Source organism: Chelonia mydas, chromosome 15 (genome assembly GCF_015237465.2).
Source record: "Chelonia mydas isolate rCheMyd1 chromosome 15, rCheMyd1.pri.v2, whole genome shotgun sequence".
NCBI classification, from domain to species: Eukaryota; Metazoa; Chordata; order Testudines; family Cheloniidae; genus Chelonia; species Chelonia mydas.
The window spans coordinates 37,614-52,546 of record NC_057856.1 but is presented as its reverse complement, the minus strand read 5'-3'; the positions used below and the strand labels follow the sequence as shown (position 1 = coordinate 52,546).

At 49.4% G+C, this 14,933-nt stretch overlaps 2 protein-coding genes across 3 annotated transcripts; one reads left to right on the top strand and one right to left on the bottom strand.

Moving 5' to 3' along the window:
• Positions 1–3,327: 3,327 nt before the first annotated feature.
• DUSP18 (dual specificity phosphatase 18) lies at positions 3,328–9,097 on the bottom strand. 2 transcript variants are annotated; one of them, XM_037879162.2, is made up of 2 exons: positions 8,969–9,097; positions 3,328–4,152 (listed from the first exon to the last, which is right to left on the bottom strand). In XM_037879162.2, exon 2 carries the CDS (start codon positions 4,094–4,096, stop codon positions 3,530–3,532), a length of 567 nt encoding a protein of 188 aa, XP_037735090.1. In that variant the 5' UTR covers positions 4,097–4,152; positions 8,969–9,097; the 3' UTR covers positions 3,328–3,529. The 2 variants fall into 2 exon arrangements, with proteins under 2 accessions (XP_037735090.1, XP_043385684.1); XM_043529749.1 differs by lacking the exon at positions 8,969–9,097 and adding an exon at positions 6,430–6,478.
• On the top strand, positions 8,984–12,983 carry C15H5orf52 (chromosome 15 C5orf52 homolog). The gene is made up of 3 exons (XM_037879163.2): positions 8,984–9,112; positions 10,293–10,401; positions 12,557–12,983. The coding sequence occupies exons 1-3, from the start codon at positions 9,036–9,038 to the stop codon at positions 12,812–12,814; spliced, it is 444 nt and encodes a 147-aa protein (XP_037735091.1). The 5' UTR covers positions 8,984–9,035; the 3' UTR covers positions 12,815–12,983.
• Positions 12,984–14,933: the final 1,950 nt, after the last annotated feature.

Genomic DNA, 14,933 nt, shown 5'->3' with positions numbered 1-14,933 from the left:
AAGAAGGAAAAGATTCCTGAACTTGTGTGTGGCAAAGGGAAGGAGAATGCTTCTGACCTTTTCTCTAGGAAGTCTGTCAGTTTGCCTGAAAGGGGATTGTGTAGGAATCCGCCGGATGGGCCAGAGGTAATTCTGGATGTAAGGGAGACCCAGAAAGGGTCTGTTGTTGCTCAGGAAAGTGTTCCTCTAGAGCAAGCCCTAGGTAAAGAGGGTAAGGGCAGAATTTCTGTGAGGGGTGAATTGTTGCATAGAAAAGCCCTAGGGAAAGGAATCCTCATGGAGTCTTTGCAAGCAGTTTACTGCCACTGAAGGGTGTGAAAGTGATTTAATCAAGACAGTTTCAGTTCCTAACAGCCAGAAATTTTCTGTTGTGAATGGATCCACTGACTGTCCTGTTGAAAGATCCAGTGTGGAGAGCCTTGAGAAGGTCTCAGATGAAGTGAAAGCTGTTAAGAAAGTTAAACCGTCCTATAACCAAGTGGCTGTGTTTGGCAGGCTTGATGGGGAGAAGACCCAATCCCAGTTTGATCCCCTGGGGTTTTGGGGTGGCCAAAGGGCATGGGCCGCATAAACCTTCCCACATGCGGCCTGTGAGTGCTATCGACCACCCCCGACCTAAGGGAGGACGTGAAACTGGAAGGGCCTGGTGTAACTCCTACCAAGGAATGGGAGAGATGCTGGGGCATCCATGGGAATGTTGGTGGCTTCGAACTTCCCCAGGTCACTGGCTAAAGTGACCCCGCTCAGTTCGATCTCGAAGGGGGGAGAGATGTGACAAAGTGGGACTGTTCTTAATGTTTCCTCTGAATAGTGTGGGGGTGACTCAGTTCCCCTATGAAGTTCTTAAGTATCTAGGGGGTGGGGTAAGGGTGTATGATCATTGCAGAGCCCTAGAGGGCAGGTGTGTGCAGGAGTCTGGACACAGAGAATGGCCGACACCCTGTTTCCTGGCAACTGATGGCCGGAGCTCTTCCGCCCTGCAAGGTGAGAGCTAAAGGGTTGGAGAACAAAGGAATCAGGTGACCTCCTGGCCCGGGAAAGGAACAAAGCCCAGAGGAGGGGGGGCTGGAGGGAGTTTCAGTTTGGGGCTGGCTGGGACATGGAGTGAAGTGCAGACGTGGTTGTCTGGCTCACTGCCCCCCCCCCCCAAAATGGACCCAGCTGAGGGGTCCTGTTCTCTGCACCTGCAAGCTCTGTTTTAGACCATGTTCCTGTCATCTAATAAACCTCTGTTTTACTGGCTGGCTGAGAGTCACGTCTGACTGCGAAGTTGGGGTGCAGGACCCTCTGACTTCCCCAGGAGCCCTGCCTGAGCGGACTCGCTGGGGGAAGCGCACGGAGGGGCAGAGGATGCTGAATGCTCCGAGGTCAGACCCAGGAAGGTGGAAGCTGTGTGAGCTGTGTGTCCTGAAGACAGGCTGCTCACAGAAAGGCGACTGCCCCAGAGTCCTGACTGGCTTCATGGGGAGCAGTTCCAGAGTATCGCCCAGGGACTCCGTGACACTGATGCATTAATTTTGCTATGTTATTGTTCTGTAACTGCACTAATGGTCTCCCTCTAGGATCCCTCTAGGACTTGTCTGGGCCCAGCTGGAGGACATCTACCTGGGGCCCCCCATACAGCCTCCGTGCCTGCCCTCATCTATGGCAGTGGTGCCCCCAGGGGCTGTTCTATTACTCAGTGAGGATAAGCAATAATGAATCACTAGGGTTTACTGGGTATCTGAGGCTAGCATTAGCTTTGCTGTGTATCTGTGTGCCCTGGTTTGTCTGCCTCTTTCAGATCTCAGGGGCATGGGTGATATTGCTGAGGCAAGAAGCAGACTGCAGTGACCTCCCTCCTTTCCTCTACATAGGGGATGCGGGGCGGCTGTAGACTAACCAGTGTGTGTGTGTGGCAGGAGGTGTGACACAAGTGAATCCTCTGGACATTTAAAAGAAACTTAGCTTTTTCTGCTCTTGTTAAGTTCTAGGAAAGTTGTATTTTGGATTATTGGGGTGTCCTTTATTGCTGCTCATGGGACTGAGTGCCGGGGTGCGCATGGGGAACAAGAAGAGGTGAGACCAGCTACATACAGCCTTAGTGTCTCTCGGACCTGCCCTGCATAGGGGAGCAGAAGGGCTGAACAGAGCTAAAACCATCCCTGGACCATCCTGGCTGTTCTTGGGCCTGCGTGCAGCTAGTTTGACCCATGACAGCCCGTGGTCTGAGCTGTTGCTCATGGGTGAGCAAGAGCATAGTGGGATTATACTAGGAGGACTAATTGCACTATTGTAGGTACTACACTCGCACTGAAACAGTGTAGACAAGACCTTTCACCTTGGATGGGATTGGACTGTGCCCCTGAGCCATGCTTCTGCCTTGCACTGTATTAGGGCTGTTGTATAGTTCAAGAACAGTGTTAAAATAAGCGTGGAAACCAGCAGACATAGGGTGATCTCGCCAGGATACCAGGCTGAAGAGGCATAACAGTGGACATTGTGTCCATCATTTCTACAGCATCTTCTGTTCCCTGAGGCTGAAGAGATCTTCCCCTTCAAACATGGAGATCCTCCATGCAGCCCCAAGCCTCAGATGCCAGACTCGATGGTTTGAGGGGAGTGTAATGACTGAGATAGCTGCTGCCACTGCTCAAGCCAAAATGGCCAAAGCAAGGACACCTGACAACTTCACTGTAATCCTTCAGGAACTAAAAAGATGGGGCCTGCTCCTGATAGGATCAGGCCTCAAGTTTGTAGGAAGGCTGGTGATCTTGTGACACTGATCAAAACTGCCATGTAGGAACCCCATGTTTGCCTGTTTCCTGGTCCCATTTTCTCTCTGCACAGGCTAGCAGTGCTGCAGAGGCAGAACCTTGAGCCATAGGAGGTTGTGGGTGTGGAAGTCACCAGGTTTTTGCATAGCAATTCCCTCAGATGATTAAGGATCTCTGAAGGGAGGAGTGCCTATGCATCCTCCAGCAGAAAGGCAGTGGGGGTAATGAGATGCAGAGGTGAAGGGAGAAGGCAGGGAATCCTTAAGCTTCTGGAAACAGGGATGCAGGGGACATCTCTAGCATCTCTGCAACACAGCAAAGGATTGGGCTTGGGGTCAGTTTTTCAGAACACTTCATTTCAGTTCCTATTTAGAAAAAGAATAGTTGGCAACTTTCCCATTGTTCTGAGTTTCCGCTGGAATCTATCCCTGAGCGTGAACAGAGCCAGAGATGACGAACATCTCACAATGGTGGGATGAAAGGATGCTCTGTTAACACATACCAGTAGCATTCAGACAGCACCTAGAGCTCCTGTCAGAAGTCAATACAAATGGGATGTGAAACCCAACAGTGTAGTTTAAATTTGGTTTTATTTATAATAAAAACCAGATAGCCCCATTCGTCTCAGCTAATCCCCTATACTTATACCAGCGGGGCAGTAAACCTCACCAGGCTGAAGAGTTTATTGTCCACGTTCCAAACTTCATCAAGCTTAGCTGCCCCTTTGTTTTCCCTCTGGGCTCCTTCATGAAATGTGGTAAACCTAGTTACAGTCAAAATGCTATCATTATTCTTACTTCATTTTCATAGAGATCCGGGATCAAACCCAGTGGAGAGTTGACCATTCGGACTGTATTGGTGCCGAAGAGTTTATACTCATACTGGACGAGCTGTCGCCAGAACCCATTGTTAGGTCTGATGATGGGGCGGCAGGACTTGACCCAGGCATGAGCATTCGCGAGAGACATGGCATGGTACTTCATCAAATAGGCCAGACACAGGGCAGCTGACCTGCTGATGCCTGCAGCGCAGTGTAGCAGTGTCCGGCCTTGCTGCAGGTCCACATTATGGATCCTATCTGCCACGAGGTCAAAGTAATCGTAGAGGCGAGAGATGGGGGTGTCAGTTACAGGGATGTGCATGTAGTGAATGTCTGGATAGAAGGTGTTCACCACCTCCACAGACACATTGATGACAGTAGTGATCTGGCTGGCGAAGAGCAGGAGCTTGTTATTGGCAGCCGTACCATTGCTGAGGTACAGGCTACTGGTGATCCGGGACAGGCCATAAATGGACGGATGCCTGAATAAGATGGGAATAGTCCCAAAAACTGTATTCATTAAGGCAAACTTTATAAACCAGCTGCAATGGAGGGCTGCATCGTCACGCTCTTTGCCTAGAGAAAACAGAGAGAAGACACTTGGGAGACTGAAGGCAGTAGATTGCTGCCACCAAACTAGTAAAGGTGAAGTTTTCACGTGCTTTAAAAATTAACTAGATCTAGAATCATCCACGTTAAAGATGGGGAAGCCATCTTAGGCCTCATCCAGTCCAGCTCCCAGCCAATGCATGATCGCTTTATAAATGCAGAGTGATTCCATCTGATGTCACAAGTGAAGCGGGTTTTCACTCCTTTTCCAAGAGACTATTCCACAGCCTAATGGAGTTCATGCTCACGACAGGCAAGCTGCCAAACAAATCCAAGAGCACATGCAGTAAGCACATTCTGTACCACAAACACCTGCAGCAAGCCTTAGCCCGACTTGCAAGGATGCCCTAGATGTCTACTAGGGAAGAGCATTGCAAGATTATGGACCGCGAATGTAGAAGGCCCTGTGCCCAGCCTTTCAAGACTGTTCTCTAGGGACACATCTAAACCCACCAACCCCAGCTACTGTATTAGAACAGCTACTGTATTAGACTCTCAACCTTTCCAGGCTACTGTAGCCCTTTAGGAGTCTGATTTGTCTTGTGTACCCCAAGTTTCATTTCATTTAAAAACTACTTGCTTACAAAATCAGACCTAAAAATACAAGTGTCACAGCACACTGTTAATGAAAAATTGCTGACTTTCTCATTTTTAGCACATAATTATAAAATAAATCAACTAGCGTATAAATATTGTACTTACATTTCAGTGTATAGTCTGTAGAGCAGTATAAACAAGTCATTATCTGTATGAAATTTTAGTTTGTATTGACTTTGCTAGTGCTTTTTCTGTAGCTTGTTGTAAAACTAGGCAAATATCTAGATGAGTTGATGTACCCCTTGGAAGACCTCTGCGTACCCCTAAGGGTACATGTACCCCTGGTTGAGAACCACTGTATTTGAATAAAGAAAAGGAATACTTGTGGCACCTTAGAGCCTCTAAGGTGCCACAAGTACTCCTTTTCTTTTTGCAGATACAGATTAACACGGCTGCTACTCTGAAACCTGTATTTGAATACAGGCTCTGTCTCAGGTAGACAAGTCCTTGTTGAACAATACTAAGCAGCCATTAAACAGGGCTCAGAATTAGCTCCATCCCCTCCTCCAGCTTTCACAACAAGTTAGAAATGTACAGGAGCCCACTAGATGATACTGAGCTATGGCCAAAAGGAAGGAAAAACCCAGGTCCTATATTGTACAGTGATAGAAACTGTGAGAGGGCTGGGCAACAGCACGAACCACTGGGGCCAGCCTTGCTTTTTCCAGCCAGGTGGAATCTACAGTGGAAGGCCTCATGCTTGGATATTTATATATAGGTGGGGCCGAATCTGAATTTTTTAAAATAATTTTGACAGATATATATTTTTTAAAATTAAATGGTTACTGATTTAAATTTTTGCATGAATTATGTGGGGGTCAACATCAAGCAGCATTATTCTTTGTATGTCTGTAACTTCTATCAGCTATGGAAATATTTTTTTCGTTGGTTTACGTGTATAAAGTAAAACTGACATTTACTGATAAAAATCTAATCCTTCCAAGCCTATTTGTATAGTCCTATGTGGATGAAAAGGTTTATAGAAACATAAAATGATGTATGATGCATTTAAAATTATGAGTTTAGGTTACAGACATGGGTTATATATTGACTGCAGTCAATGCTTGCAGTTTACTGGTTATGATCTTGGGTTATGTATAGGGTTAAGATTGGGTTGTGTGTTTCAGATATGTTACAATTTACGCATGAGAGTTACAGTTGTGGGTTAGAGTTACAAATATGGATTGGATTTGGCATAACCAGTTATAGGTTTCAGGTAAATGGTTCATTTTACATTCAGATTTCATAGTAGCAGCCATGTTAGTCTGTATCCGCAAAAAGAAAAGGAGGACTTGTGGCACCTTAGAGACTAACAAATTTATTTGAGCATAAGCTTTCGTGAGCTACAGCTCACTTCATCGGATGCATTCTGAGCTGTAGCTCACGAAAGCTTATGCTCAAATAAATTTGTTAGTCTTTAAGGTGCCACAAGTCCTCCTTTTCTTTTTACATTCAGAGTTATGGATTGCTGGTGAGAGTAAAGATCAGCATTAGGATTCATTTACAGATTACATGTTACTGTTGGTGAGTTAGGGTTACAACTATGAGAGTAAATTATAATTTGTAAAGTGCACTGAACTCCTCAAATGGCAGGTACTATGTAAGTTCAAAGTGCTAGTATCAGGATTTACACTCTCAGATGCTTACCTGCTCTTTTTTCCCCACTGACCCTTAGCAGAGCTGTGCATAATGACAGGTTTCAGAGTAACAGCCGTGTTAGTCTGTATTCGCAAAAAGAAAAGGAGTACTTGTGGTTAGTCTCTAAGGTGCCACAAGTACTCCTTTTCTTTTAGCAGAGCTGGTTGCCTTTTGGTGCAGAACACTGCTGTTTCTGCTTTAGGATTACACTCCTGCTCTGTCTCTACGAAAGTGTGGCAACTATAGGAGCAAACAGGAGCAGGGTGGCATGCTATCTCCTGCAGCGTAGGGTACTGCACCATAACTGAATTCAGAGTGCTTCAAGGAGAGGCCATTTCTGCATCCCAAAGCTACCGTTTGGCCATCCCTGCACAGCTGCAAGAACAGTCTCACAAGGTTACATAAAGTGCAAGGTGAAAGATAGCCAATGACCTCAACACATAATGCAAAATGGGGGGAAGTGGAGAAATTATACGGGTTACTTTGCTATCATTACAATCATTTCAAATCCTAATGCACCAAGTGATCCGACAGTGCTTAACAAACCACTGTACACACAGCGACCACTGTCCACAGCCTGAATGCACCCACTTCTGAGTCCACAATAGTTTAGGGCAGAAGGTGTAGAAAAATGGTGAGCTGAGTGTGTGTGTGTCTTTCAAGGAAGGGAACCTGTGGGAGTAAACACTGAAAGGCTTTGTAGAGCTTTGGCAGGAGGTGCAGGGGAATGAATGTTCAGGTTCCTGAGACTTGGAAGTCCTGAAACTTAACAGGGCTATAATGAGGCTCCCCTGCCCTTTTCTCAATGGAGGCAGGCCCTGGCTCATGGGCAGGAAGCCTAGCAAGAGACTTTATTCTCATTTGTAACCTCTCTGTTTGAACACAGGACTCTGACCGACTCCGTGCTCTGAATACTTGTAACTTATCATTCTGCTTATAACCCAGCGTGGTTATCGGTATAGTGGTTATGTCTAGCAGCCCCAGGCATGGCCCAGGACTCCGTGGTGCCCGGTGCTGTACAGCCTGCCCCAAAGCGCTAGCACTGGAAGGCAGGTGGCTCACTGGGTGCTGGGCACTGCCTGCCCCACGTGCGGGACAAGGGTGAGTCAGCCCCGCCCCAAGAGATGTGACGCTGGGGCTGTGCTGTACCCTCTGGCTCAGGGGTGGGCAAACTACAGCCCGCAGGCCGGATTCAGCCCACAAACCGTTTTAAGCTGGCCCGCGATCCACACCACGTGGCTCGGTCCTGCTCTGGTGCTCCGGCCGCACCGCTGGGTCGGGGCCGCTCACACGGCTCTTGGAAGCTTCGTCATGGCCCCACTCTGGTTCCCATGCAGTCCAATGGTTCCCATTGGCGCTCCAATGGGAGCTGCAGGGGCAGTGCCTGCGGATGGGGCAGCATGCAGAGCCGCCTGGCCGCGCCTCCGCGTAGGAGCTGGAGACGGGATATGCCCCTGCTTCTGGGAGCTGCCTGAGATAAGTGCCACTTGAAGCCTGCCTCTGAGCTCCTCCCCACGCCCCTGCCCCAGCCCTGATCCCTCTCCCGCCCTACAACCCCCTCGATCCCAGTCCAGAGCACCCTCCTACACGCTAAACTCCTCATCCCCAGCTCCACCGCAGAGCCCGCACAGCCTCCCGCACCCCAACCCCAGTTTTGTGAGCATTCAGGGCCCGCCCTATAAGTTCCATTCCCCGATGTGGCCCGCGGGCCAAAAAGTTTGCCCCCCCTCCACCCCCCAGCTGGCGGCCAGGGTCCAAGCCGCTCCGCGGCGGGGAGCTCAGGGACCGGCCCGGCCGGACCAACCCCCCGGCTCCGCACAGAAACAACCCGCCGCGAAGGGGCCCCCGCAGCTGGGGCCTCCCGCGACCCTGCTGGCGGCGGGCTGGGCCTGGGCCCCGAGAGGGGCTGGGGGGCTCCGGACCGTGGGACGCCCCCGCCCGGCTGCGCTCCCCCCCCCGGGCCTGCACTCACCCCCCGTCCCCCCCGGCGCCACCTCCTGCCTCTGAGCCCGGCCCCGCGCGGTTCCCGGTCTCCGGGGCAACCGTCCACGGGGGCCGCGCAGGGACAATCGCGGCCTCCCGCGCTGCGGGCGAGCCCGAGAACCGCTCCCGGGATCCCGCACTCCCGAGCCCAGGATCGCCACCGGTGCCCCGGGGTCCCGCACCTCGCCGAGCCCTGAGCCCCCCCCGGATCGCCCCCGGGGTCCCGCACCTCCCGAGCCCCCAGCCCCCCCCCCGGCTCGCCCCCGGGGTCCCGCACCTCCCGAGCCCCCAGCCCCCCCCGGCTCGCCCCCGGGGTCCCGCACCTCCCGAGCCCCCAGCCCCCCCCCCGGTCGCCCCCGGGGTCCCGCACCTCCCGAGCCCCCAGCCCCCCCGGCTCGCCCCCGGGGTCCCGCACCTCCCGAGCCCCCAGCCCCCCCGGCTCGCCCCCGGGGTCCCGCACCTCCCGAGCCCCCAGCCCCCCCGGCTCGCCCCCGGGGTCCCGCACCTCCCGAGCCCCCAGCCCCCCCCGGCTCGCCCCCGGAGTCCCGCCGCGATCGCCACCCACCAGACCCCTCTTCCCTGCGGCCATTGTGACGCGCCGGCCCCCGAGGCAGCGGCCCGGCCGAGCCGCGATGGAGGAGCAGAAGGTCTCGCGGCCCCGGGTCACCTTCTTCCAGCCCCGCGTCAACCAAGTGCTGGTGCTGTTCAGGTGCGGGCCGGGCCGAAGGGCACAGGGACCCCCCCACACTGCACGGGGAGCTCCGCCCCCCACGGCCACCCCCTGGCACAGGGACCCGCCCACTTCCCAGGGACTCCCGGCCCCCCACTTCTACCACCAGGCACAAGGACCCTCCCAATTGCACAGAGACCCCCCTGCCTTCCACTTCTATCCTGGGGCACAGGGACCCCCCTTGCTGCACAGGGACCCCCTCACAGGGACCTTCTGGCCTCCAACTCTCACCCCTGGGCACAGGGACCCCACCATCCTACCCTCTACCCCCCACTCTCATTCCCTGACACAGGGACCCTCGGCCACCCACTCACTCCTGGGCACAAGGGATCCCCCTAGCACAGGGACACACCCCTGCCCTGCACAGGGACCCTCCATCCCCCCCCTGTTGCCCCTGGACAGGGAACCCCCGCCCCCGACACACACATAGGGGCACACCCCCGCCCCACATAGCGACCTCTTACCTCAGGCACAGGGAGGGAGCGCCCTGTTCCCCCCTCACCCTGGCCACAGGTAGTCCTTTTTCTTTCTCACCTCCCCTTGGGGACAGGACATCTCTGCAACATCTGTCCTCCTATTGACAGCCCTTTCCTGCTCTCAGTCTGAGCACCCCGCCACCCCCATTGGTACATCTCTGAGGCAGGTGTATTAGGGAAATGGGAGGGGAAAGGAAGTGATGCTCTGTGTACTTTTTTGGGTGAAGGGGGCAATTGAGATAAGTGTATTGGCAGGGGCCAGGGGTAGGACTGAGCTGTGTGTTCACTGAGGGGCTGGGATGAGAGGAGAGAGCGTCAGTGTATTTGGTGGCAGAAGGGACTAGACTATATGTTCTTGGGGTGAGGGTGTTGATGGCTGGGCTAGAGTTTCTCTCTCTGGGGGATGAGAGAGCCTGATAGAAATCCTGTATACTGGGTGGAAGATTCGGTGTGACCCTCTCAGTTGGAAGGCTCAGACTTTGGTGATAAATATCTGAAACCTAAAATACACACCTTCGAGCCATGTGACGTCAGCAAAGACTGTGAACTCTTGAGTACGGCAGGGTGACTCCATCACCGTGTGGTGTCTGGCTTGCGGGGCTGTGAACAGTAGGGCTAAGCCAGCAATGGTATTGCTTCTCCTGAGCGGGGAAGCTATAACAAAGCCCCTTTCCCCTCCTCAGTCTCTTCAATGGCAGTGAAGTGGCTGTGAAAAGGTTTTTGCCAAAGAGTCACTTATCCACGGTCATCATCCGTGACAACACCAGTGTCCAGCGAATTCAGGAGATAAAGGTAACGCTCACACCCCTTCTCTGGCATTTGGAGAGACCCCCAGCACAATGACTTGAGCAAACCAGGACCCTACCTCCAGCACACTGCACTCCTCTCTCTGAGCTAGAGGTGAAGGGTTCTGTAGCCCTGCTCCAAGGCACTGAGCTATCTTGTCCCCAGAATAAAAGCACTGTTGACTTCCGTTAGAAATGATCTGAAATGGCTGCTGGTCCAGGGGCCATAGTGAGAAAGAAGGTCTGGTTTCAAGTCGGAATCCAGTTGTCTTGCTGTGAAGGTTGGGAACACCATGGAGGCAACATTCAATTCCTAGTGTAAGAGGAAGGTTTGTTTGCTGCACCAGTGAGCCTTGCTGGTCATGTCTGGGGAAAGGTCTAGGGAGGTCTAGGTTGGATACTAGGAAAAACTATTTCGCTAGGGGGTGGTGAAGCACTGGAATGGGTTACCTAGGGAGGTGGTGGAATCTCCATCCTTAGAGGTTTTTAAGGCCCAGCTTGACAAAGCCTTGGCTGGGATGATTTAGTTGGGGTTGGTCCTGTTTTGAGCAGGAGGTTGGACTAGATGACCTCCTGAGGTCTCTTCCAACCCTAATCTATGATTCTATAATTCTGTAACTTCTCAGTGGAGCCCCTTCTACCTTCTCTGCAGCAGAAGACATTGGGAGGCCACCTCTGGTTATGGATGAGGCAGGATCTGAGGACCACCTTATTTATTATGACAGGTTTCAGAGTAACAGCCGTGTTAGTCTGTATTCGCAAAAAGAAAAGGAGTACTTGTGGCACCTTAGAGACTAACCAATTTATTTGAGCATAAGCTTTCATGAGCTACAGCTCACTTCATCGGATGCATCCGATGAAGTGAGCTGTAGCTCACGAAAGCTCATGCTCAAATAAATTGGTTAGTCTCTAAGGTGCCACAAGTACTCCTTTTCTTATTTATTATGTGTCCTATAAGTGCTGAGCACTCTGATCCCAATCCAACAAAGCACTGGAGCACATGCTTAACTGTAAGCGTGCAGGTAGTGTCATTGTCTTCATTGACATTAGTTCATGTGATTCAGCGTTTTGTTGGATCAGGGCAAACCTTGCAGGATCTCTACCCAAGGGCTCTCCTCGGGGGAGTGGGAAACAAGAGGGAGAGAGAGCATGTAGAATAAGGAGGCCATCGGCTTTTCATGAAGGCTCAGGTAGAGTGCTGATTCTCCCTCCTGGTCTTAAAATATGGGTGTTTTCTCATTGGCATGGCCTGTCTAGGAGTTAGTCCTATTATGGAACATTAAGACCATAGGGAATCTCTGTCCTCTGGGACGTTAGGGGGCTCAAGCTGGACAAGGAGTGATCAGCCTGCTCAAAATATCTGGGAAGAACGAGCAGTGCTTGTGATGCAGGACTGACACGTAAAGCCCGGAGACCCAGCTCCTCGAAGATATCTCCAGTTAGATGCCTTTGAGCATCTGGCCCTGACCACCCAGCTCCCTGAGAGTGGGAAATAGCCACAGCTGTCAGGCATTTACAACATTTCAGCAATCAGTTCCCTCTTGTTTTGCTCCCACTTGGTTGTAGATAACACATTGATGAGCACATTAGAGATACCAGGGGAGATTACCTCATCTCTGCACTGCACAGATTGGGGTTCTTCTGTACTACTCAGGTTCTTGTCCCTACGATAGCAGAACAAGGATATGGATATTAAACAAGGAGTCTCTAAGGTGTCACAAGTACTCCTTTTCTTTTTGCGAATACAGACTAACACAGCTGCTACTCTGAAACCTAAACAAGGAGACTGGCCCTACACATACCTCAATGGCATTTCTGTCTGTATGCAAGGTAGTAACTTTTGAACACTGCATCCAGTCAATTCCAGAATGTCAGGGAGTGTTCTCGGCCTCAGTGGGCAGATCTCTGTTGATCCTGGTGAAACCTAGAAAAGCTGATAAGGAGGCAGAGGTACTTGACCAACCTTCCCAGGTCAATGTTCAGAGAAGGGTTATGCATTCGGAAGCCCTCTCGATCAGCAGTAAGGGAGTTACTGTGAAAGCCCAGGGAGTGGGGGAGGATCCTGGAGGACACCTCTTTCCCCAAAGGCTGTCCCCACTTTGGAGCTTTTTTGAACCATCACTGGATCCTGTGCTGAAAATCACACATTTGTTGTTCTAAAGGTAAATCACTTGGAGGAGACAAGAAAAAAGAGCAGTCACTTTTATGAGCATTTAAAGAAGAAGTTCATGAGTGACCAGCAGAAGAAGATATCACGGTGGAAGAAGGAGTCTGATAAATTTGGGAAAATACTGGAGCTGATCAATCAGAGAACCAAGAACTTCACGATCGCTTCTGCTAGTCTGACTATGAGGAGGTCCCAAGAAGGCAGCCAGAAAGCAATCCCCAAGAAAGAAGCAACCGTGATGTTTGAAAAATGATCCAGAGAGGCATTCATCCAGCACCCCGTCAGGCTGTATTCTTAGTTTCTAATGAGTTTCTTTCCAACATCTCTGACACTCAGTTTGCCTTTTTAGCAAAGAGGAGATGAAGAGAGTTAAAGCTAGTGCAGGGTTTTAGTTGTTTCAGCAATAAACTAATACAAATTAATTGAATAGCCATTCCCTTTCTGCTGCTTCTCTTGATAATCTGTTTTGAACAAGTACTAGTGATAAGTTTCTCCTCGAATGATTCGCCAAAATGCTTTTCGATTCTGTGCTGGTGATTTGGAAGAAATTGGTTCTTGAAATATACTAAAAATGAGAAATTCATCTTTGAGCTGTGCGACAGATAAATTTGAAAGGGAATCCTCCTGAGAGCCCCGAGGATTCACTTCTCGTCATATGGTACAGAGCAGTTCGTGAAAATTACTCAATATGAGAAAGTCATTCATAATCAGGTATCCTGATCTATTTCTCATGGAACCATCCACCAAAAACCAAGTCTCTTATCTCTTGGGCATTTGGTAGAGATTTATCGTGAAAATTGCTAAAAATGGGAAAGTGATAACTGATCCTTGCTATAAATCAATGACAAATGGAATCATCCTCCAAAAGCCTTTCAGATTTGATCTTTGTGATTTGGTAGATATCAGTTCATGATTTGGTGGAAATTCCTAAAAATGAGACAGTTATTACTGATCACTGCTGGTAATTAGTACCTCATGGACTCATCCTCCAAAGACCTTTTAGATACTTTCCTGGTCATTTGGTAGAGATGGGTACTGTAAATTGCTAAAAATGAGACATTCATTACTAATCAGATGTAGCCATTGATGTCTCATGCACTCTTCCTCGAAAAGCCAGTTGGATTCTCTCCTGATCCTTTGGTAGAGATCTGTTCAAGAAAATTACTCATAATGAGACATACATTATTGACAAGTACTAGTGATCACTTTCTCCTCGAATGATTCGCCAAAATGCTTTTTGATTGTCTGCTGGTGATTTGGAAGAAATCAGTTCTTGAAATACACTAAAAATGAGAAATTCATCTTTGAGCTGTGCGACAGATAAATTTGAGAGGGAATCTTCCTGAAAGCTCTGAGGATTCACTTCTCATCATACGGTACATAGCAGTTCGTGAAAATAACTCAAGATGAGAAAGTCATTCATAATCAGGTATCCTGATCTATTTCTCATGGAACCATCCACCAAAAACCAAGTCTCTTATCTCTTTGGCATTTGGGAGAGATTTATGGTGAAAATTGCTAAAAATGAGAAAGTTATAACTCATCCTTGCTATAAATCAATTACAAATGGAATCGTCCTCCAAAAACCTTTCAGATTCGCTCCTTGTGATTTGGTAGCTATCAGTCCATGATTTGGTGGAAATTACTAAAAATGAGACTCTTATTACTGATCCATGTTAGTAATCAATTACACATGGAATCATCCTCCGAAATCCTTTGATAATTAGCTCCTGGTGATTTCGAATAAAATCAGTTCGTGAAAATTACTAGGAATGAGAAAATTCATTCCTCATCCGTCTTCTGATAAATTTCCCATGGAATCATCCACCAGAAAAGCAACTGCATTCTCTCTTGGTGCGTTGGAACAGATCGGTTCGTGCAAATTACTCAAAGTAAGAAAATCATGATTTACAAATACCTAGTGGTAAAGACTCCAGCAATCCAGATTCTCTCCTGGTGAGTTTGTAGAGATTGGTTCATGAAAATTTCTAAAAAATCAAACATTTATTACTGATCACTGCTCGTAATTAGTACCTCATGGAATCATCCTCCAAAGACCTTTTAGATCCTCTCCTGGTCATTTGGTAGAGATGGGTAGTGTAAATTGCTAAAAATGACACATTCATTACTAATCAGATGTAACCGTTGGTGTCTCATGCACTCTTCCTCGAAAAGCCATTCCGATTCTCACCTGATCATTTGGTAGATTTCTGTTCAAGAAAATTACTCCTAATGAGACATACATTATTGACAAGTACTAGTGATCAATTTCTCCTCGACTGATTCGCCAGAATGGTATTCGATTCTCTGCTGGTGATTTGGAAGAAATCGGTTCTTGAAATATACGAAAAATGAGCAATTCATCTTTGAGC

Bases quoted from the DNA above. Each gene is read 5' to 3' on its own strand.
- C15H5orf52 (XM_037879163.2), top strand. From the start codon at position 9,036: ATGGAGGAGCAGAAGGTCTCGCGGCCCCGGGTCACCTTCTTCCAGCCC. The intron at 9,113-10,292 runs GTGCGGGCCGGG...TCCCCTCCTCAG, and splicing joins CAAGTGCTGGTGCTGTTCAG to TCTCTTCAATGGCAGTGAAG. The intron at 10,402-12,556 runs GTAACGCTCACA...GTTGTTCTAAAG, and splicing joins AGCGAATTCAGGAGATAAAG to GTAAATCACTTGGAGGAGAC.
- DUSP18 (XM_037879162.2), bottom strand. From the start codon at position 4,096: ATGAATACAGTTTTTGGGACTATTCCCATCTTATTCAGGCATCCGTCC.